At 35.8% G+C, this 22,816-nt stretch overlaps 1 protein-coding gene across 20 annotated transcripts in view; it reads right to left on the bottom strand.

The window, feature by feature from the left end:
* CAMK2D (calcium/calmodulin dependent protein kinase II delta) overlaps positions 1-22,816 on the bottom strand; it is a gene marked incomplete at both ends in the record, with an annotated part of 339,011 nt that overhangs the window by 16,656 nt on the left and 299,539 nt on the right. For 12 of the 20 annotated variants that reach the window (XM_080697513.1, XM_080697528.1, XM_080697526.1 and 9 more), the window contains 2 exons: positions 19,627-19,675; positions 22,289-22,330. The exons of 1 other annotated variant lie outside the window; for it this stretch is intronic. In XM_080697513.1, the coding sequence (XP_080553639.1) occupies positions 19,627-19,675; positions 22,289-22,330 (91 nt within the window). Of the gene's footprint in view, positions 1-15,111; positions 15,165-19,626; positions 19,676-22,288; positions 22,331-22,816 lie in introns of those variants that run through there. 7 more of the 20 variants (XM_080697516.1, XM_080697529.1, XM_080697519.1 and 4 more) reach the window with 2 other exon arrangements.

Raw genomic sequence — 22,816 nt, 5'->3', positions numbered from 1 at the left:
GGCATTAATATCTTTTTCTATTCCTTTGCAGTGCTGGGGATTGAACCCAGGGCTTCGCACATGCTAGGCAAGGGCTTTGTCGCTGAGCTACTTCTCCAGCCCTTCTTCTACCTCTCGTCATTGCAAGATCCTCTCTCTATGAAGCAGAGTGGACATCGCCCCCCCCCCCCCATTACCTCTAAGGTTTCCAGTGCCCCTTCTCCACAGTTCACACTTCTTAGTTTGTTTTAGTGATCTTCCTGCTCTCTTCTTCCAGCTTCATCTCCTGACACTCTGTCCAATAGCATTCTCACTTAACCTGTTCTCCAGCCACACCAAGGGGCTTATTCTTCTTCGACCAGTCTTGCTCTTTGATGACTCTGAAACTCCTCCCTCTGCTTCTTCTACCTGGAAATATCCTTCCATAGTGTTACCCCTCTATATTGCTGTTCTTTTTTTTTTTTTTTTTGGTATTAGGGATGGAACCCAGGGGGCATTCTACCTCCGAGCTACAACCTTGGCCCTATTTTTTATTCTTTATTTTGAAACAAGGTCTCACTGAGTTGCAAAGGGCCTAAGTAGCTGAGGCTGTCCACAAACCATGATCCTCCTGTCTCAGCCTCTCAAATGCTGGGATTACAAGCATGCGCCATTATGCCTGGCTGTATTGCTGTTCTTGATGGCATCAGACCCAGCTATTTTATCTTATAGTGGCCTGACTGCATTATCACAGGATATTTATTTATCTGACCAGAACTTTCTAATTTTGTACCTTCAGTGCCCAAGCACTCAGTCAATGTCTATAAATGCATACACATATGAGTAAAGTGAAAAGATGATACATATAAAATATAATGCACACTGGGTGTAGTGGCACACACCTGCACTTCCAGTACTTGGAAGGCTGAGACAAGAATGTAGGTTTGAGGCCACGCTCAGCAACTTAGTGAGGCCCAGTTTCAAAACAATATAAAAAGAGCTGTGAGTGTAACTTGGGGGTAGATCTGGTTTCAACCCCCAGTACAAAACAAACAAACACATATTTTAAAACTTTATTCAGATTCCTAATATGCAGACGATACTCATGTCTGTTAGCAGTCTGGAGGTTGCTATGCAAATAAGACTCTTAGCGACCTTGGATCCTATGGTCAGTAGAATGACCACAACATGAGCCCGAAGTACTTTAAACAGGAGAATAACAGTAGACTTAATCCAAAAAGAACTAGTAAACTAGGGATTTCTAGCCAATGCCTAAACTTATTGTTTCTTTTAAAGACAGTTGAACATAAAGAAGCATCCTAATTTGTGAGGTTAAGCTTTTTGCTTTGTTTAGATTTTGAACCTACTTGATGGCAAATCTTATTCAGGACTCTAGCTGCCTACAATGAAACTTGAACTAGAAAATGAACTGCATTTCTACTTGCAGACTGCTTTTCACTAGGCTGTTTGCAGAGAGCTACCTGTTGAAATCTCATATTCTATTACCAAAAGTTACACAATGAAAATTGTTTTTGTTTGTTTGGGGCGTCTCATCTTAGTAATTCTGCTCACTTACTCTTTCTCAACATGTATAGTTCTATTTGATTTAACTTTTATATTTACCAGCAAATTCTTTTTTTTTCCCCCCCGGTACTGGGGATGGAACCCAGGGGCATTCAACCTCCAAGCTACACCCCCTGCCCTATTTTTTATTCTTTATTTTGAGACAGGGTCTCACTAAGTTGCAGAGGGCCTCACTAAGTAGCTGAGGCTGTCCATGAATTGCGATCTTCTGGTCTCAGCCTCCCAAATGCTGGGATTACAAACTTGCTCCACCACGCCGGGCTTTCCCAGAGAATTCTTAACATGGCTGCCAAGAACACTTGAAGGACAAGATTAGGTGACTTGCTCAAGTTATCCAACAAATTTGGAAGCTGGGCCAGGGCTGGAACTTTATTTGGTTGAGGTTCTTATCTGATGTTTAATTCATTGATCTATGCTCCTTTCCATCCCATAGTGCCTAATCCAATATTTTGAAATCCTAAACTTAAACCACCTAAATGCCTTTGAACGTAGTCTGGCAAGGTGACTAATTAATAGGTTAGAGTTATAATTAACTAACATACAAATTTCTTACAATTGGAAGCCCTACTGCCATTAACAAAAACAACCCTTGAGAATAGTTATCTTAGGCAAATGTACAAATTAAGGCCATTTTCATGCTGCTGGCAGTTTTACAGAAAGGTGCCTATAGCCCAGTTGTGCTTCTCATTATCGGTACAATTAATGACTCAATTCTTAGTTATTTCATTTTTCCTTCATCAGTTTGATATATTAGTTAATACTGTGTAGAGTAATTTCCATTATCTTAGTTTTTAAATATATCATATCAATGGTTGATTGGTTTATAATCCATAATATTTTATTCAAATATAAGAGCCAGCAGTGACTAAATTTATACACAAGAATGTTTTCAAGAATGACTGTAAGGCTCACGTAGCCAGAACTCACCTGTTCAATTACATGAACTATTCAGCCCTTTAATTACTTGATGCTCTTTAAGACTAAAAAAAAAAAGTTACTAAAGTCATCTCTGCAGTTTGCTATATAGTAGTTGGAATGCAAAGTAGTTTGAAAATATAAATGTTCATTAACTGGGAAAAAGTACTACCAGTTTTAGTCCTGTTAGCATGTTATGGCTTAATAATAAATAATAACACACAATAAGAACAGAAATACCCAGCACTGAGATCATTCAATGTAAGTGCAGGTAGGTATATATTTTTTAAAAAAAATTTGCAAGTATATCACTGAGTTACAGTAAAATATGTTCATATTACTCCTACGATTACCTTTGATTTGAAGAAGAAATAAAATATTTACTATTTAAAAAGTATACATAAAGGTTTTAAAATATTTTTACACAAAAATGGCTTAAATGTTTTATGGTCTAAAAAAAAAAACCTATCTGTGGTTATACAGAACATTTGCTTAAAAAATGCAGTCCAGCCACATTAAGTAATTGGGTAACCATTCTACCTCACCAGCTGACTTTTAGATGCTGGAAATAGCACAGTATTGTGAATACTGTTGAGTATTTAAAGTATTAAAATGTTCCATGAATCAGTTAGGTGTGGTACCACTTTCAATTAAAAATTGATGACATAGGAGAAAGAGACTTTAAGAAACTATTAAGAAACTATTTTTAAGACTCACCCCATTTTCTTGAATTTAAGATTACAAATTGTAGTCCCCTGGTATTCATGCTTACATTCTTATATGATAAGAACTAAGCATTCTCAAGGGGCATCTCTTTATTACACTTCAGAACCAAGGTTGATATTCAAAGTTATCTTCACAAAAGCAAAATATCAGACTTGGAAGAATCAATGAGACTGGGTATGTTTCAATATTTAGAAAGTTGTTGTTTTTTTCTGTCATATAGAAAACCCAACTTACCCCAATCTTGGTTACTATTACTTACCCTTTCAACAAACTCTTCTCAACAATTTACGTAATATTAGAACATTCATCTTTTATGGCACAAATTAATGTCAGATTATTAAGACTTTGTCTTTCAGTATTGATAACCAAAAGTAGAACACAGAGCTGGTGTGGTACGGTGCCTGTTTGTAATCCCAGCATTCAGGAGGCTGAGACCAGAGGATCGTGGTTTGCAGACAGCCTCAGCTACTTAGTGAGGCCTTTGCAACTCAGTAAGACCCTGTTTCAAACAGACTAAAAAATAGGGCTAGGGTGTAGCTTGGAGGTACAATGCCTCTGGGTTCCATCCCTAGTATCACACACACACACACACACACACACACACACACACAAAAAAAAAAAAAAAAAAAAAAAAAAAGAAAAGAAAAAGAAAAAAGAAGTAGAACACATGTTATGGCTTAATACTGGGAATTAAACCTAGGGGCATTTTATCTCTGAGCTATACCCCTATCCTATTTTTTAATTATTTATTTTCAAATAGGGTCTCCCTAAGTTACAGAGAGCCTCACTAAGTAGCTGAGGCTGGCTTAGAATCTGCAATCCTCCTGTCTCACCCTCCTAAGTACTGACATTACAAACATGTGCCACTACATCTGGCTAGAACACTGGGAATATTTAAAATGCTGTGTAGCCATGATAGTAACTTTTAATACCTTAAATTACTTCTATTGTTTAGTTTATAATTAATCTGGTTTCTTTTCAGTAATTTGTTTCTATTACCTTATAAAAAGCATAAAATTTGAATTTAGCAAAAAATTGGAACATGTTCTTAGGTAGATTTACTTAATAACCACATTTTCTTGAATAATTTAACTGTTAAGATTTATGAGTACTTTCTTGGCTCAGGAGATCAAAAATGCAAGAAGAACTTCTGACCATGCCCTCTCTGTAAGTGAATAGCATAACTTTTTGTAATTGGGTATAGTGACACATGCCTGCAATTCCAGTATTTGAGAAGCTGAAACAGGGCAGGTGGCAGGGGGGATTGCAGGATGCCTTAACAACTTAGCAAAATTCAGCTTCAAAATAAAAAATAAAAAGGGCTGGGACCAGAGGTTGAATGCCCCAAATTCAATCTTTAGTACCAAATAATAAATATACAAATAAATAAAAGACATGGGGACCTGGTGAAAAAATTTATAAGACAAAATGAAAAATATATTTTTAGCTGAAAAATTTAGGAAAAATGATAGACCCTCTTGATAAATCAACATTATAATGCATTTTTATAGCATAACAATTGTAAAGGCTAGGACTCAATGTAATATATGTGCCTATATGCTCAACTTTGGTGACTGTTGCAACCTTCTGAGATGCCAAAACATTGAATTGAAAGGGCAAAACAGCAGCTAATATGGATGCATCTACAATGGTTTGTCAAAACTTCCAAGACTTACTCAAGTTTAGAGAAAATTATTTGTACCTTCTACTTCCACCACATAGACTCTTTCTTTCTGACTCTTTCTCAAAGTTATATGAATTCTTATAACTTTTTTCAATGTTGCTTGCATACAACAGACATCAGAGATGAGTCTTAGGACCAATGATTAGTAATGATATTTTTTCAAGGCATAATTCAGTATGATGAAAATATCTTATTAGACCAGAACTCCAAAAATGAACATTAGTAGCAAATATTTTTTTAATCATTTGAAACCTCCCATTGGCTTTGTATAAACAATTTGTGAGGTATACTGCTCTAAATTCAGTTCATAAAATAATTTGAGCTGGGTGTAGTGACAAATATCTGTGCAAGCTATTCCGAAGGACAAGGCAAAAGGATTGTAATTTGGAGGCTAGCCTGGGCAAATGAGTAAACTACTGTCTCAAAATGAAATAAAAAAGGACTGGGGATATAGTTCATTGGTAAGAGCACTTACCTAGCACCTGCAAATCCCTGGGTTTAATCCTCCGCATGTGCATGTGTACACACACACACACACACACACACACACACACGTGCTTATTGGAATAGCTTAGCCAAATTTCATAGGCCTAAAAAAAGGTATTTTTTGCTTAAACAAAATAACTACAGTTAAAATTAAATTTATTAACCATATACTTAAGAACAATTTATTGATCTTATCATTTATCCTAATGTGCATTTAGATATAAATTATCACAAATTATCAAATTACTATAAAATGTAACTTCTGAGAGGTACTTTTGAGTATAGAAATATTGTTTTTCCTTTATTTGTTGAATTCAAATATAAGCATTCATCAAAGACTATTCAGATTATTTGATAAATAATTAACATTCTATTCTAAGAAAATTCATAACTGATAGGTCGGGTCCCTCCTTTCCCCCCACAAGACCCCACAGCAGGAACAGGAAGCAGAACCCTAGAAACCAGAAGCAGAAATGTCATGAGACTCCAGGTGTTGCGAGACTCCAGACATCGCGAGGCAGACTCCAGATGCTGTGAGACTTCAGATGTCGCTAGAGGACTGGCATTCCCATGCTGCTAGCCTCATCCCAAGACCCGGCTACATAAATACCCTCATTTCCTCTCTGCAGCGTGACTCTGCTGACCATGTGACTCTGCTGACCGACCGGGACTCCGCCTACCATGACTTTGCTAACTGCTTGACTGTACTGCTCAGTCATTGGTCCCTTCCCCCAAGGACGGCAGACCTCGCCCAAGGGTGCCGGTTGATTAAAGAGGCCTTTAGTAACTTGGCTGGTGTTTGCCTTCTTCGTAACACCCAATTCAATTTCAACGTTACAATGCCTATAGTATGTCAACTAAGAATAAGATACTACATAATGAGAGGGGGAACAAGAGAGAGGGCAGAGGACCTGGGGCAGGAAGAATTAAAGTGGCCATCTGTGTTCCCTTTCTGTGAGGTGGATGATGTGAGCAGGGAGGTGAGAGACTGATGGGCACCAGGGAATAAGGCCCTGACCAGCCCACAGATAATCAGTCAACTTAAAGATCCAAACTGCAAAAGGCATTGGTCCCCAAAACCCATTTCTGACCAATCATAAAAGAACAGAAAACCTCAAGGTTTAAAAGCTCAATCCCCAAGGGCTTCAAGGCCACTCTCTTTTCAGGACCCCCTTTTTGGGGGACTGCTTTGTCCTCTATTTTTCTTTAACTTAAAATAAACCTTCATATTTCTATACTCCCCAGAAAAAAGATTTGTCCACAGAAAATAACATAGAGAGGATGCCTGAGAATTCAAGGAGGAAGGGAACTACTGGGAATGCAGTCAAGAGTTAATCGCTGGTATGGGCAAAGGAAGATAATAACTACACCCCACCAATGAGAAATAAATCTAATTTAAGCAATCATAATAAGGAAGTTCTTCATTAACTCACAACAATGGAGACGTAGTACATTCTGGTAGAGAATCTAAGGACATTCAGGTACAGATATTTACATACTTATACCAAACAAATAATTTCTATTTGTTTTCTCCTTAGAAACAAGTAAGCATGCAATTTCATTTTTATTAATGCTTGCTTCATATATTTAAGTAGCATTAATTATACCAGTATCGGGAATGGGTTTCAAAATGTATTTATGTGCTAGCATTGGGAAAGGGCTTCAAAATGCTTTTAAAAATAAGGCATTAGAAAGCCAGAAACTTCAGGGAAGGGACCCTGCAGAGTTCCAAGGATGATTAACAAGAGAATAGAGGAAGCCCAGGGTCTTTTACATTTCTAAGAGAAGCAAACTTTCTTAAGGATGTGGGGGGATGCCACGAACCTTCAAGAGACTCCAGACTCAGCTAACACATTTTGGGGTATAACAAAAGGCTTTGGGTTTGTACTAGAGACAGGGCAGACCTATAGGAAGGAATCACCACATCAAAAGACTTGCCCCAGAAGGGGCGGATCTAGTCTGGTTAGAAGACTTGGTATAAAATGTCCTGGGTTCAAAAAAACCTCGGGTGACATCTTTTCAAGTTACCCCTCTATACTACCTCTGATATAGAGCTTTATTAACTCTGTCCTATCTTTCTGTCTTTGTAATAATAAAATCATTTAAGCTTACAGTAAGAGTTTGGGCTACAGTTTCTACACATAGCTCAGAACAAGAACCCGTGGCTACATCTCTCACTGTTACAGTTTGGGAGACCAATATGGCCCCCGTAACAGTTACACCTCACTGTAATATTAATATGTTTCTTAGGTATATCATCTCTTATACAGGTAATGAATAAATAGTTTTCTTAATTTTTCTCTCTCTTTTCCTTTCTCCCCCACCCCTCTCTCTTTCACTGGGAATTGAACCTAGGGCATTCTGACCTGAGCTACATCCCCCACTTATTTTACTAAGAGCTTCTATTTCTTGAAGAAAGATTTAGATATGTAATCTTATATAATCACACTTTTTCTACATTGGTAAAAACACCTCTAAAAAACCATGGTTGTCTCTTGGAAGCAAGCTACCTTTTTGTTGTTGTTGTTGTTGTTGTTATTATAGACCATTAACCACAAGTATTTATCTATTGTTTAGGAATGGCTTTACATTTTTGTTCAGCTTAATTTTGAATAATGTGATACAGTATTTGATTAGAGTACTGTGGTTCTGAGAAAAGTAGGCTAGGTACAGAATAAAATTCTCTACCTAAAATAGACACTACTTCAACATGTTATTGTCCCTAATAGAAAACATTTTCTAGTTCAAATTGTAAACAAATCACATTGTAGAACACAATTTTTCTTTTCATTTTTTTTAGTTTGAAAAACATAACGTCAATGGGTGTTTGTCTATTTCCTCAACTTTCCCCAAATTCTCTTTTTAACATTTGCCATGTTTGGTTAGACCCATTGATAATAACCACATGCAGTGATGCTAAAAAAGAAACCAATGGTCCCATATAAAGTAATTTCAAACAAACACTAGGTCTTTCATACTTGATCTTTCAGCTCTTATCAAGACGGTCCTGGGGGAAACACTAAAGGGAGATCACAGCTTCTGAAATGGACATTATGACTGAGACTTCTTACTTCAAAAGTGTCTAAATAACTTTGCACAGACATGCTCATTTTTCAATTTGCATTTTCATTTGTGAAAAATCATCAGTCAACCTAATTTTATTCTTAACAGTGATAATGAAGAAACAGCCAAAAGTGAGCCAAATTTTAAAAACATTTTAAGAGATACACAGCTAAACAAGGAAAGGCTTTGAGTCATCATTTAAAATATATTTCCTGGGCGTGGTGGTGCATACTGGTAATTCAAGTGCTTGGGAGACTGAAACAGGAGGATCGCAGATTCATGGCTGGCCTCAGCAACTTAGTGAGATCCTGCTTCAAAAAAAAATAATAATAATAATAAAATAAAATAAAATAGCACTGGGGTTATAGCTCAGAGGTAGAATGCCCCTGGGTTCAATGCTCAATACCACAAAAACAAACAAAAACAAAACAAATAAAAACCCCAAAATAAAACAAAATGAAAAAACTCTTATGTTTAATTAAACTAATATCAGGGCAGTTATATTCTTGGCACCCCTAAGGTCTAATATTAGGCAGGTTCTTTCATAGCTAACCAGCTTGCAGGAACCTAAAAAAAAGGAGCAGCAAAGGCCAACTCTAAAAAAGCAGAACTAGCCGGGCCTGGTGGCGCACACTTGTAATCCCTGTGCTTGGGAGGCAGACAGGAGGATTGCACAGGTTCGAAGCCAGCCGTGTTGGCTTAAGAGACCCTGTTTCCAAATAAAAATATAAAAAAAAATAGGTGTCTGGGAGTGTAGCCCAGAGGTAAAAGGGTTTCCAGGAACCCCAGTACCACACATACACACACACACACACACACAAAAAAAAAAAAAAAAAAAAAAAAAAAAAGCAGAACTATACTTGGGAACTAGTGTGGAAGAACAATCCCCCAAACTAGAGTGTCATTAGGTCGGGAAGTTAACGGTGACACTCATGATGTCTCTAGGAAATTTTGAAACAAAGAATTCAATTACAGGTTTGTCAAAAATCATGTACTTTTTACTGAAAAATTAAAACCTACCTCTCTAAACCCACTCTACCCAAGCATTCCTCCCTTTCCAATGCCAACCTGGAGTAATGTGATACTCATGTGTCCCATCCCCTTTACCCATCCATTGGATTTAGTAATGTGATTTCTGAAGGGTATTCTGTCCTTTTCCTCTTTCTTTTATAAATTAGTGCACCAGGCGTAACTTTAAGATTTCTCTTGTTCCCTTTAAAATTTAGATCCCTGATGTCTGGCAACGTGCTCAGCCTTTGTGAAAGAGGCAATTAGTGCATGTGTGATTCCAGACCACTGTTGTTAGACACAATAACCTTAGCAGTTCCCTTTTTTGGGGGGTATTTCTTAATATTACAAGTTTGCTGGGAAGATGAAAGGAGTTTTTCTTGTTCATTTTTAGAACCCAAACGCTTATTTTTAATGTTGAATTATTTTCCTTTTGTGGTGCAGACACTTAAATCTGGGGCTTTTCAAATGCTAAGCTAAGCTACACCCTCCATTTCAATGGTAAACTATTTTTTAGATAAAATGGTATAGTGTTTTACATATACAAGTATAAAGCAATTAATTTTATTCATAGAATTAATTTCATAAAAGCTGATGAATAACATATTTTTTATCAATAATGTCAAGACCTTCCTTTATAACCTTAGAGTTAAACCTTTTTAAGTAGCATAACTTTAGGTTTCATTGAGGGTTTTTTGCAAAAGGTAAGCTAAACCCCCAATTATGGTTCAACTTATTATTTAGAACCTTACACCAGATTTCAGGAGCAAAAGGTGATTACTGCAGATGTTGAGATTAGATTGTGCTATTTGCCTTGGAAATCTTCATGTTTGTTAGAAAACACTCCTATACTTCAAGACTAGAGTCCCATCTTGGCTGGGCCCTCGACCTGGTATGCAAGAGCTCCCAGAGAGAATTTGCTGGTCTTGACTCACTGGTGGGGCAGTCAGTGCCCGTATCAGTCCTGGATCAGAAACATGCCCTACCCTGGGCTTCTGAAAGTTTGAGTGGCCTCTTCATCCCATAGAGGAGAAGTACATGCCATAGTAAGCTGTAAATCCTTTGATCTCTCTAGAACAAAAGATTTATAGAAGTGTAAAAAAAAGGGGGTGGTCATCCTACACATGTGCCTACATGCCACTGCCACAACATTTTCCAAAATACTTTTATACAATACTAAATACATGGGAAATTATATTTAATACATGGGGGCTCAAGAATACTAAATATCCACAAGTAGTTCAGGGAAGTGGCAAAAAGCATGCATCAAGCTCCTGCTAAATCACTTCCTGGCTGTATGACTTAACCTAAGTTAAAATTCTTCTGAAAGTCTGGGTTAATAGGAGATCAGCATGGAAGTTTCTCAAAAGACTAGCAATGGAATAATTCTGGAAAACAGCCATTTGACTTTTAGTATCTTTTCAAATTAATTAAAGTCAGAATTGTATAGTGATACATGCATACCTATGTTTATAGCAGCACAATCCTTAATAGCTAAATTATGGAAGCAACCTGGGTATCCATCAACAGATGAATGGATAATGAAAAGGTAGAATTATTCACATAATTCCATTATGTGAATATATACATGTTGAAATTTTACTCAGCCATAAAGAAGAACAAAATTATATCATTTGCAGAAAACAAATACAAAAAGAGAATATTATGCTAAATGAGTTCAGTCTGTCTCAGAAAGTCCAGGGTCATAATTTTATCTCATATGTGGTAGTTAAGGAGAAAATAGGAAACAAGGAGACTTTAGGTAAGTGAGGAGGACAGACAACAGTGAAAGTAAAGAAGAGGAATACAGGGTTGGAAAAAAGAGCACAGATTAAGGAAACAGTTCAAATAATGCTCTGTCTGTATATGAAAGTATCACTTCCAATCTCACTAACATTAGTGAAGTGATGGGGGGTTGGGTGGGATGTGGAGAGAAACACACTAAGTGCTATGTGCATGTATGTTTGTATCACTTTGAATCTTACTACGATATATAATTACAATATGATATATAAGCCGGGCGTGGTGGCGCACGCTTGTAATCCCCGTGCTTGGGAGGCAGAGACAGGAGGATCGAGCTGTTGCTGGCTTAAGAGACCCTGTTTCCACATAAAAAAGTTTAAAAATAGGTCTGGGAGTGTAGCCCGTGGGAGTGTATCCCGGAGGTAGAAGGGCTTCCAGGAACCCCAGTACCACCCCCAAAAAAGATATATAATTATAATTATTTATATTATGATATATAATTATGATATATAATATACAAAAAGCATAAAATAAAAATATCATAAAAAACACTTAATGAGTAGACTTTTTACTAGAGCAATGCAAAGTAAAATCTTTAATCATAGCAGAAAAATAATTAGGGGTATTTCACTAATAAAAAAGAATCATGATATACACATAGTTTTATGGAATTTCTAGATATATTTATTAGTAGAAAATAATATAAACAGTAAAGAAGACAGTATTTCACTTAAGTGATTATTTTATTCTAATAAACAATTCAAGAATAATATAGAGTTCATAGCTAATAAAAATAGTAAATAATCAGAATTTAACTTCTGTACATAGTTGAATGAGGTCAAATGGTAACCTTAACTATTGTTATACTAATTTTATACAGTGGATACTTGAAGCATGAAATATGATCCCATAATAATTTTTAAAGGAATGTGGTTTAAGACCTAGATTTTACAGTCCATTAGTGGTAACTGATAACATTTTGGATATACAGGTTAGTAGACACCAGTTTTTTCATCTAGTTGTAATCATGTTCCCTAAAGCCACAGCCATTTATCCCCCTTTTTAGCTTCTAATTGTCTTTCTATGATTATTTTAAATAGCCTGTATTATTATCATCTGTATTATTTTATAAGGTATAACTGCAAACACTAAAAATATAAGACCCCCTAACAATCTATTAATAGTATTGCATCAAAGTGGAATAGAAAAAGTATTTCAATATCTATAATTATGCTATTCTGAGGAAACTTGAGCCACAGAGAAATTAGGCCAAATGGGTAAAGGACAGAACTAGAAGTAGTGTGTAGGTTCTGGATCCCAATTAGGTCACTGTTGACAGTTTATACTTTACATTAGTAAAACAAACAAACAAACAAACAAATAAACAAACACCCCCCAAACCCCAAAAGGCTATAAAGTATAATCTGAAGTAATATTTACATATAACATTAAATACAGTGGATTATTAAATTGGGCCATTTTAATTAGGTAATAGAAAAAGATACATGAATAAAACCAAGAAAATTTTACACTTAACAGCAATGTAACAACATTAAAATATAAGTTTTGCCAACTAACATTTTTGATAATATAAATGCTGAGGTTGATTATCTACCTCTTATGTTCTTAACTATCAGATTAAGTACAAATGTCAGATTTTTAAAAACTTGAATTACTGAGCTCAAAGTTAAAAATTGATAGCTTAATAAAAGTTTAATATAAACTTGTCCCTTGGTGTCAAAGGGGTATTGGTGACAGAATCCCTGCAGAATAATGGAACCTATTATTCTGCTCATAGGTTCTCATACAAAACAACATAGTTTTGTATATAACCTCCTCACATCCTCTTGTAGACTTTATATCACTTCTAGACCACTTATAATGTTATATTTAACATCATATAGATGTAATATAAATATTCACTGCATTGTTTAGGGGATAATGGCAAGAAAAATATCTATGTATTCACAGTAGAGATACAATTCCTTCCTTCCTTCCTTCCTTCCTTCCTTCCTTCCTTCCTTCCTTCCTTCCTTCCTTTTTTTTTTAGGTACTAGGGATGGAACCCAGGGGCATTCTACCTCCGTGATATACATCTAGTCCTGTTTTTTAATTCTTTATTTTGAAATGTTGTCTCACTGAGTTGCAAAGGGCCTTACTAAGTAGCTGAGGCTGTCCACGAACCATAATCCTTCTGTCTCAGCCTCCCAAATGCTAGGTTTACAAGCATGTGCCACCACACCCAGCTCAGTTTTTTTTCTTAATATTTTTAATTGGCAGTTGGCTGAATCTGTGGATATGGGCCTTGTGGACATGGAAGGCTGATTGTATATTATTTTAGAATTTATGCAGTATTTCACAAAATAATGCTACACTGTTTTTTGCTAAATATATATTTAAAACATTATAGTTTTGCAAACTTTAAAGAAAAGTTATTTATAGAACCTCTGAGCTAGAAACTTTATTAAAATATAAAGTGAGACTGCTTTCCTAATGATAAAAACATGTAGTTACATATTTTTGCTTGTTAATTTTTGTTTTGATTTTGGACCTTGTTTTAAACTGGGTTGGCAACAGTTGTGACTGTGTATTTTGTTAGCAGGGTCATACAAGCTGAAGGTTACCACTGATAAATTCAAGATACAAACCTGACAAAAGTCAAAGAGTAAAGAGGAAAACAATGAATATGGCGGTAAGATAGAAAAAATGTGAGAAAATAAAAACATAAACTGGACATGTTGGTGCAAGCCTTTAATCCCAGTACTTAGGAGGCTGAGATAGGAAGATCGTAGGTTCAAGGACAGCTTAAGCAACCTGGTGAGACTCTTAGTAACCTAGTGGGACCCTGTTTAAAAATAAAAAAATAAAAAGGATTGGGTGTATAGCTCAGAAGTAGAATATCCCTGGGTTCAATCACCAATACCCCCCAAAATAAACAAACAAAAAGAAAAACAAAAGGAAAAGGAAAATAAGAGTGAACAAACTACGCTGCATTGGTGGTGGAATAAAATGAATTCTGCATCTGTCCTATAATTACTGATTCTGAATTAAAAGTTTCTTCAACAGGTAGAAACATAATGCAGATAAAATATTGGCTTAAAAACTTCTTGTAGTACCGAATTTGGGAAATCTCAAAGAAATTATTCTATATTATACTTCCTTTAAGACATTTTTAGCCTAATGGAATGACATAATTATCAAAAGTCCTCAAGTAAAATATCCAAGAGTTTCTTAATTTGCATATCCTCTGGAAGTGAGAAATACATGCAAGAAAGTCCTGGGTGATAAACCGAATGGAGATTTGAAGAAGACTGCACCCTTTGATCATCTGCCCCTGGATGTCTTAAACAGAAGTGAAGAATCTTGTTGATAAAATAGAATCCAAGAAGAGTTGATTCCGAGCAGTTAGTCATCACAATGCCCACCAAGGTACATATTACATAGGACTTGCACAAACAGCTAATTCATCAAGAGATTCTGTAGATTAGTTCAGACCATGAAATGCAGATCACCAAATACCAAAATCCATTCAAGTGACAAGAGTGGTGTCATCTTTGTCATAACTGGGCCTTTCTGCAAAGATCTTATAAAACTTTTTACCATCACCTATTAGTCAGCAAAAGGAAAAAGAGATTAAACAAGGAGATAGCCTTTTACACAGTCTGTATCCTAACTCTAGATTTCTGCTGTTATAAGAGCTTCACTGGACTGGACCTGTAAGAAGGATGAAATGCACAAAACATTGGAGCAGCTCCTGAGTGGTGAGCTCCAGTGAGATGCTGGACGCAGGATGAGTGACAGATGGCAAGGACATAAAGAAGCCCAACTTCAACGGCACTACACAATTCTGGCATGGTGGGAAAGAGTGCAGATGGACCAAATGGACGTGCACTCATCAGGAGAAGTAGAGAAGTAGAGGACTCTGGGAAGTGGTGCTGGGCAGCTTATGAGGTGGAGAGGCATTGAGGCATGCAGCGACAGGCCCTGCAAATTGTGGCTATGGCCACAAATCAAAGGACAGTCTTCAAATGTATACAGTATGAAAAGAACCAGTGCTAAATATCACTGACCCTAGCTGGCCTATACCCCTTTGCATAGTCAGCATAGACCATTCTGACACCCACAGTCAGAACTGTCATCCTCTAATGAAATGCTAATTGCTGTTCAGTAACACTTGAAATTACTGTAAAGTAGTGTTTTACTAGGAATGTATTCAAATTGGAAATGGCTAGTTCAACAGTTTGGGCCTAAAATTTTATATACTGAGCCAGGCACCATGGCAAGCACCTATAATCCTAGCTACTTAGGAGGCTGAGGTAGGAGGAACAAAAGTTCAAGGCCACCTGGGCAATGTAGCTAGAACCTGTCTCAAAATAAAATTAAGGACTGAGGATGTGGCTCAGTGGTAGAGTGCTTGCCAAGAATGCATGAGGCCCTGGGTTCAATCTTCAGTACTGCAAAAGAAAGGTAATTATATGTGCATATATATGTATGCATATGTATATGTATAGATATATTTCAAGTTAGCTCTACTTGGAAAACATAATCTTTTGTTTGTTTGTTTGAGTGTGTAACAAGCTAATCTTAACACTTACTGTTGTGGCAGTAACTATGCTTTCAAGTTGTCAGTATCTCTCCATGACACTGAGTTTACTACTGAGTTAACTGACAGAGCATCAGAAATAATACATGGTTTCTGAGTACAGTACAAAATTAGGGAGTTGTGCAATAGGTCATCATTAGGGAGTTGGCACATTGCCTTTGGAAGAAGAAAGCAAAAGACTCTAGAAGCTTTTTAAAAATGAGAGTAATAAAATGAGGCAAGTCCCTTAGGATGACTGTAAGCTTGGGAAGAAAATGTGGTTAAAACTCAATGCTGAAGTTTTTAAGGAAAAAGTAAATAAAAGAATTTTTTAAAATGAAAAATGGCTGGGCATTGTCTTGCACATCCCCCAGTACTTGGGAGTCTCAGGCAGAAGAATCACATGTTCAAGGCCAGCCTCAGCAACTTAGTGAGACCCCGTTTCAAAATAAAACATAAAATTGGGCTGGGGTATACCTCAGAGGTACAATGTCCCTGGATTTAATACCTGGCAATACATACATGAACACACACACACACACACACACACACACACACACACACACACACACACATTTTTAAGTGTCACTTTCTCACCAAGTTTCCTTGATAATTATTGAGTTAAAATGGGAAATGAGCCTAAATTTTAGAAAAAAGTTTCACATAAAGTATGCAGAATAATAATCTGACTTTATGTCTTTGAAATATTTTTACTATGATTAGTTCACAAAGAGAATGTGGAACTCAGGAAAACAGGCATTCAGTAAATATTTGCTGAGTGAATGGAGAAACTGAGCTAGCCTAGACACATTTCAAGGTAACATGTGTGGGTGTCAGGGAGCCACAGGCCATTCTGAATGGCCACTAATAAACAGAGATAAAGAAAGATGAATCCCTTCTAGGGTGCTCCAGGTACCCCTGACTATGAAGCATCATTAATCTATTTACTAATTTTGCTTTCTTTCTTCTTTGAGGACAGCTGACTTACCCATGTTCCCCCTGCACATCAGAGTCTGGGAGAAAAAACTCTGTTGCTGGTCTGCCTCATTGCTTCTTTTGACTAGATCACTATATGTGATAGTCCTCCTCTAATCCCTGTGCATTTTCTTTGTAGTGGAGAGAACACAGAAGTTGCCACAGCCAGGGCAGACTTTGGGATGGGCACTGACAAGCGCAGCATGAGAGGGTGTCCAAGGGATCACATGCCACAAGAAACAGCATTAGGTCTAGGTGTTCCTATTGGGCATACGACATAGGAGACAGCCAGCAGGAATGGGTAGAGGGCCCCAACATGCAGGGGTGTGCTATGAGAACATGTCTAGGTGAACTTGCTGAAAGTGTGGTGTTTCGCCCGATAATAAGGTTGTAAAGAGAAAGGATAAAGTCAGTGTATGTGTGAAAGGAAGAAATGCAATTTTATAGATATGACACTGTCTTGAATGAAGGATATAGTTCTGGTTAAATGATATAACTGATGGTCTTTGTGGGTTCCTACATGTTTGAAATATAGGTAAATTAGGATTCTGACAGAGATGGATAATAAACACATTTCCTACTAAGCAACTCAAAGCTATAGCAAATTCTTAGGTGAAGAGAAGAGAGCATCAGCCTTCAACCATAGAACTGCATAAGAGTACTTCTTGTGGACTGGGCACTAAAATATGGAGAGACTCCTGCACTGGCAGTATCACTAGCAATAATAAATACATTAAAAACACTTGTGACCATGGCTTAATGTACCAACTGCCTTACAGTGAAACAATGATTTGTGTGATCGTTCAAAGCATCTTCTAGTCTTAAAGATTTTTGATGTTCAATATTAAAATCGCCAGCTACCAAAAGGCTATGTGGATCTTATAAAGAACACAAATAAGGCATAATGTGCTGTATCTATGACTCTGTGACCAGATACACACTAGTAAAGTTAAGCAGAAACTTAAATTATTTATTAGGTTCAAGGTAATAAACTAAGTACTTATCAACTGGATGTTTCTTTTTTAAATTTTGTAAAAAATTTTGATACTAGAGATTGAACCCAGAGGCATTCTAGCTCTCAGCTATACCCCCAGTCCTTTCTAATTTTTATTTTGAAACAGGGTCTTGCTAAGTTTGTGAGGCTGTCCTTGAACCTGCAATTCTTCTGTCTCATCCTTCCAAGTATCGAGATGACAGGTATGTACACCATGCCTAGCTGTGTATTTCTTTTGAACTCAATATTTTACTTACTTTCTTTGATATTTGGTAGACTCAGCATAAGTATAAAGACAAATACTGTCTCCATTTGTGAAGTCCCATAGGGATTCTTTTTAGATACTTATATAAATTAATATCAATGATTCTGAATCAATATTTCATAACTGAAGAGTAAAATTTATATGTGAAGGATCACTTATTAAAATCCTTCTCATAATCACCAAGGAAAAAACTTGGTGGGATGGACTGAATATAGTGAGATGTTGGTATTCTTCTGATATGATTTAATTATTTAAGATTCAACCTTTTCAGTGGATAATACATAGGTTTCCTGAATCTTGATCAAGGAAGACGTGAAAAATCATACACAACATTTTGCTTAGATGAAAGGGCTAATGAATCCAAACCACTTACAAAGATGATGCTTTCTAAATCACTAGGAAAGCTAATTAGCACATACGTTTATTTGGTTTTAAAAAATCTCTTTATCTAATGTGACTGGCATCAATGATTCATAAAATTACTTCAGTTCCAATTTTAGCTCTGGGGCAATAGTGAGATGAAAAAACCTGGACACAGCTATATACCTTCCACTGCACAACATAATGACTGATTACATGAGCAGAGCTAGGTCAGTGCACTAATAATATAAATAGAGCATACTTTAATAGTGCCAGCTGTTTTATTCAACTCAACAGGAATAAGTCAGCAGAGATGATGGGCAACTTGCGCTCTATAGCCATTTTTATTTCCTAAAATTTCCCGTATGTCTCCTTGACCTGGAAATGCCTTGGTTTTCTATTCTGTAACATGATTACAACATTTCAAGACTGTATTTCACTAATGTCACCTACAGAATTGCAGTGTCTGATGATGCTATTAGGTAAATAACCTTTCTGGATAAGGTTTAATTGACAGATCACATCTTTCCATTTTACTTATATTTCTTTTCCTTTAATAACTTCTATTTTAAATATCTTTATCATTACTATTCTTTTTCAGAATGGCTTCTGTAAACAAGTGGCATGTAGAAATTGTAACTGTGTACAATTATAAAAATGAGAAGAAAAAACTATAAAAGTAATTGAGGCAAAATTAATATAGAGTGCTGTGGGCAAAAGGAAACAAGCTAACTGCAAATATGTGTTCAGTGAGCTTGTGTAGAGGTAGTGAGGTGTCAGTAGCTAGAAAAACTTTGACAATCAAAATGAATACATTAGGAATGTACATGAAAACCTAGAATAAAAAGGCTATCCAAACCCAAATTCCACTAATGCCCACTTAGAAACACTGAAAGTTTAAAAACTTACTTTCATTGAATATAAATAATTTGATTGACAGTTTTCATGAAGATGCCCAATGTATATATAAATTTCCTATTATTTTTAGCTGATATAATTATATTTATAATTTATCATCTACCCACACTGTGATTACTAATTGTCAATACAATGTGCTTTAATATAGCACATGCTGCCTTTAGTTTAAAACACACAAAATAATATAAAAAAGAATAAAATTTATATTAATGTGTGAATATTATTACATAAAACATATTTCTAATAGGAAAATTAATTTTGTGTTTTAGAATAAGCTTTATCCTAAGCTTCTTGGTTACTGGAAACCAATTTCACTTTTTTAATATACTTGAGCTCTCAGGATTTTTCATTTGGTTCAACCATACCTTTGATATCTTCATCTTCAATTGTTGTATTTGAACTCTCAGTTGACTCCTGTTGAGAAGAAAACATACTTTTTAAAGTTACACACAATGAATAGCTTGATTTCTTCTTTAAAAATTGGGTAGTGATATACATATCATGCAAAACTCCTTAGCAGGCTGTGTGCATATGCTGACATGCAAATGGACAAGTACATTAAGTGGTTTTTAAGAGAAACAAAATGTCAAATGCTGCAAACGTCTCAAAAAGGGAGTACTCTGGTTGCCTAATATCTGAAGAAGTATAAATCCAGGTGATTTGTAGATGCAGTAGAAATACATAGTTTAAGAACTATGTAAAGACATGGTTGTGTTACAGTGCCTCATAAGGTGTGCTTTTTTGTGTGTGTTCATGAGAAATTGAATATATTAGCCCAATTAATTTGACCTTAAAACAGAACAATTTTTATTCCTAATTAGTGGAATACTACCTTCTTAATATCAGGCACTATGTCAAATATGCCAATTGCTGCCCATTTGTCTGCCTCACTCCTTTGCAGAGAGAAAAAGCATTTCACTGCATCTTCTGATAATGTAGCTAAGGATATTAAGCTGAGACAGGCTAAAGGTGGTTATTAGAAGAATTTTCATGTTTATGATCAGCACAATGAAATTAAAATGAACAATTTACTCTCAAGGAAAATTACCTTTTTTGTTCTTTTCTAAGTTAAAAATTAGCTGTCATTGATAAGAAGCCCACTTTTGTAATGAAAAGATAAAGCTCTTTCTTTGCAAAACTACAAGTTGAAGACTAGTAACCACACTTAAAAGCACACTGTAACTGCCAGTATTAAGGTACATTTCTTAAAAACAGTTTATATTTCCACTAAATATGTACTAGTAAAATATTTTCTAGCACAGAAACTTTACAATATTCATAAAAGACATTATTTTTCCTACATGAAATGATTGAAGTCAAGAGCTGCACACAACTGGAAACAAATTTACAATCAGCAGCTATGTGCTCAGTCATTAAAAATAGATTTTAGAAAGTGATGCAAATACCAGCAAGTGTCCTTTTATTGACTGATACATTTAAAAAAGTTATCAATTTACATAAATATAAGATACAATATTGAAATCAAGGGATAAACTAATTAAAAATATACCCAGAGTCTCCATACACAGAAAACCAATGAAAAGTTATCATGCAATTCTTAATGTGACATAGCGTTCAGATTTAAACTTGAAATGAAGGTACACTCATGCACTGTAAAAATAAACTAATTTATGTAACCAAGAAATCCCATGCAAAAACTCTTACAAATGATATAGCTAGAACTGTGGAAGTGTCCGCTCCAGCTGTTATGTCTGGCTTTTCATTTGCTAGTGTTATTAAAATAGTCATTCTCAGGTATGATGTTCCTGAGTACTCAAGTCTTTTAAGGACTTAGAATATTATCAGTGTCATGACTACAAAAATACATCTGATATTAAAAAACGCAGGCCAGGTGTGGTGGTAATTCCAGCATTTGGGTGGCTGAGACTGGAAGATCGTGGTTTGTGGACAGCCTCAGCTACTTAGTGAGGTCCTCTGTCATTTAGTGAGACCTTGTTTCAAAATAAAGAATAAAAAATAGGGCAGGGGGTATAGCTTAGAGGTCGAATGCCCCTAGGTTCCATCTCCAGACCCCCAAAAGCAAAAACAAAAACAAAAAACTAGCCCTTCATGTTTTGTATTTTAATGACTTTAATACTGATCAACTAAATGTAAAGTCAGAGAGGAAATGTGATTTCTAAGCCTTTCACATCCTTGATGAGAGTAAGGAGAAGTAAGATCCACAGATATATTTAATATTTGAGAAAAGTCCAATGTTATTTTCCCTCCCTTTGGAGATCTAATAATGTATTAAAAGTAATAAACTGAAGGCATCGAATATGTTCATAAATGTTTCCTTTCATTCTATAAACATATATATATATATGTGCAATTATTTATTTAGCATACCATATAAAATAATTTATAAGGTGTAGAGCATACTAGCCTTCATTTAACATAAGCAGTAAATGTCCATTACTAAAATGTATATAACAACAAACATATTTCACAAGAAGTGAAACTTTCTGGATCTCCTCGAATTCATGCCAAACAACAAGAACAACAGCAGCAACATCCTTGACAACTTGGAATTGAAAAGCAAACAAAACCAAAAAATACTATGACAACAGAATAGAATAAAACTCAAAAGCAACATTAAAGTTGAACAAACACATATGGAGTCAAGTTGTTATTTTTGAAGACAATGGAATGATAGCAAGAAATTCTAAGATTTCATGCATTTTACATCTATAGTATAGTGCACAAACAGGCACAGAAAACAAACAAACAAAAAAGAGATTGCTTAAGATACACAGTCATCATGGCATGAAGGTTTCTTTAATGTTAAAACTGACTTTTATTTCTCACTAAGGTATTATTCATTTCCCTTTCAAGCCATCATTCATTTTATCTGAAAGAAAGAACTTTGGTGTATAGTTTTAGAACAATTAGGCTGGAAAAAAAAAGTGCAGAAAGAATAGGGTAAAGATTTTCTTTCCTATTTTTAGAACATGAATTAATTTTGCATGGAGTATCTGATGAGATGTGTAATCTTGTTAAAGCAAGATGATGATTCTTTCTGAATACCTTGTTTCCATCAGGGTTGTGGATTACAGTAGTTTGGGGCTCCTGAGTGAGAACAAAATAGAGAAAGAAACAGTTTGCATTGGTAAGTACATTCTTACTAGTTTGAGGGACAGAGCAGAAAGAGCCAACTGACAAAACTAAAGAGTGACAAGAGCTAAAGCGATGTTAATTGCTGTTAGAGGTTGTAGCAGACAAGGTATCTGATGACAGATCTCCCTGGTGAGCCCATGAGATAGGATACCACCCTGCCCAGCAGCAGCATGCAAAAGACCTTATTCCTGATCAGCACACAGACAAGGCTTTGAAGGCTGGAGACCTAAAGAGGCATTCACTGCTTCATCTCCTCAAGTCCCCAAACCTCACGGATCTGTCCTTTCTTTTTTAATGGGCCTGTTAATGTCAGTCAGTTTCATAGAAAACTGGCCAAAGATACTGGAGACACTTGGACTCTAAGAACTGATTTTAAATTATTTGTGAAGACATTTTTCAGCTGTATTTCTTTGGAAATTGATTTGGTATCATCATTAC

Source organism: Muscardinus avellanarius, assembly GCF_963383645.1.
Source record: "Muscardinus avellanarius genome assembly, chromosome: 6".
In the NCBI taxonomy this organism is placed as follows: Eukaryota; Metazoa; Chordata; class Mammalia; order Rodentia; family Gliridae; genus Muscardinus; species Muscardinus avellanarius.
The sequence above is the reverse complement of the archived record's forward strand: the minus strand, read 5'-3'. Positions and strand labels throughout refer to the sequence as shown.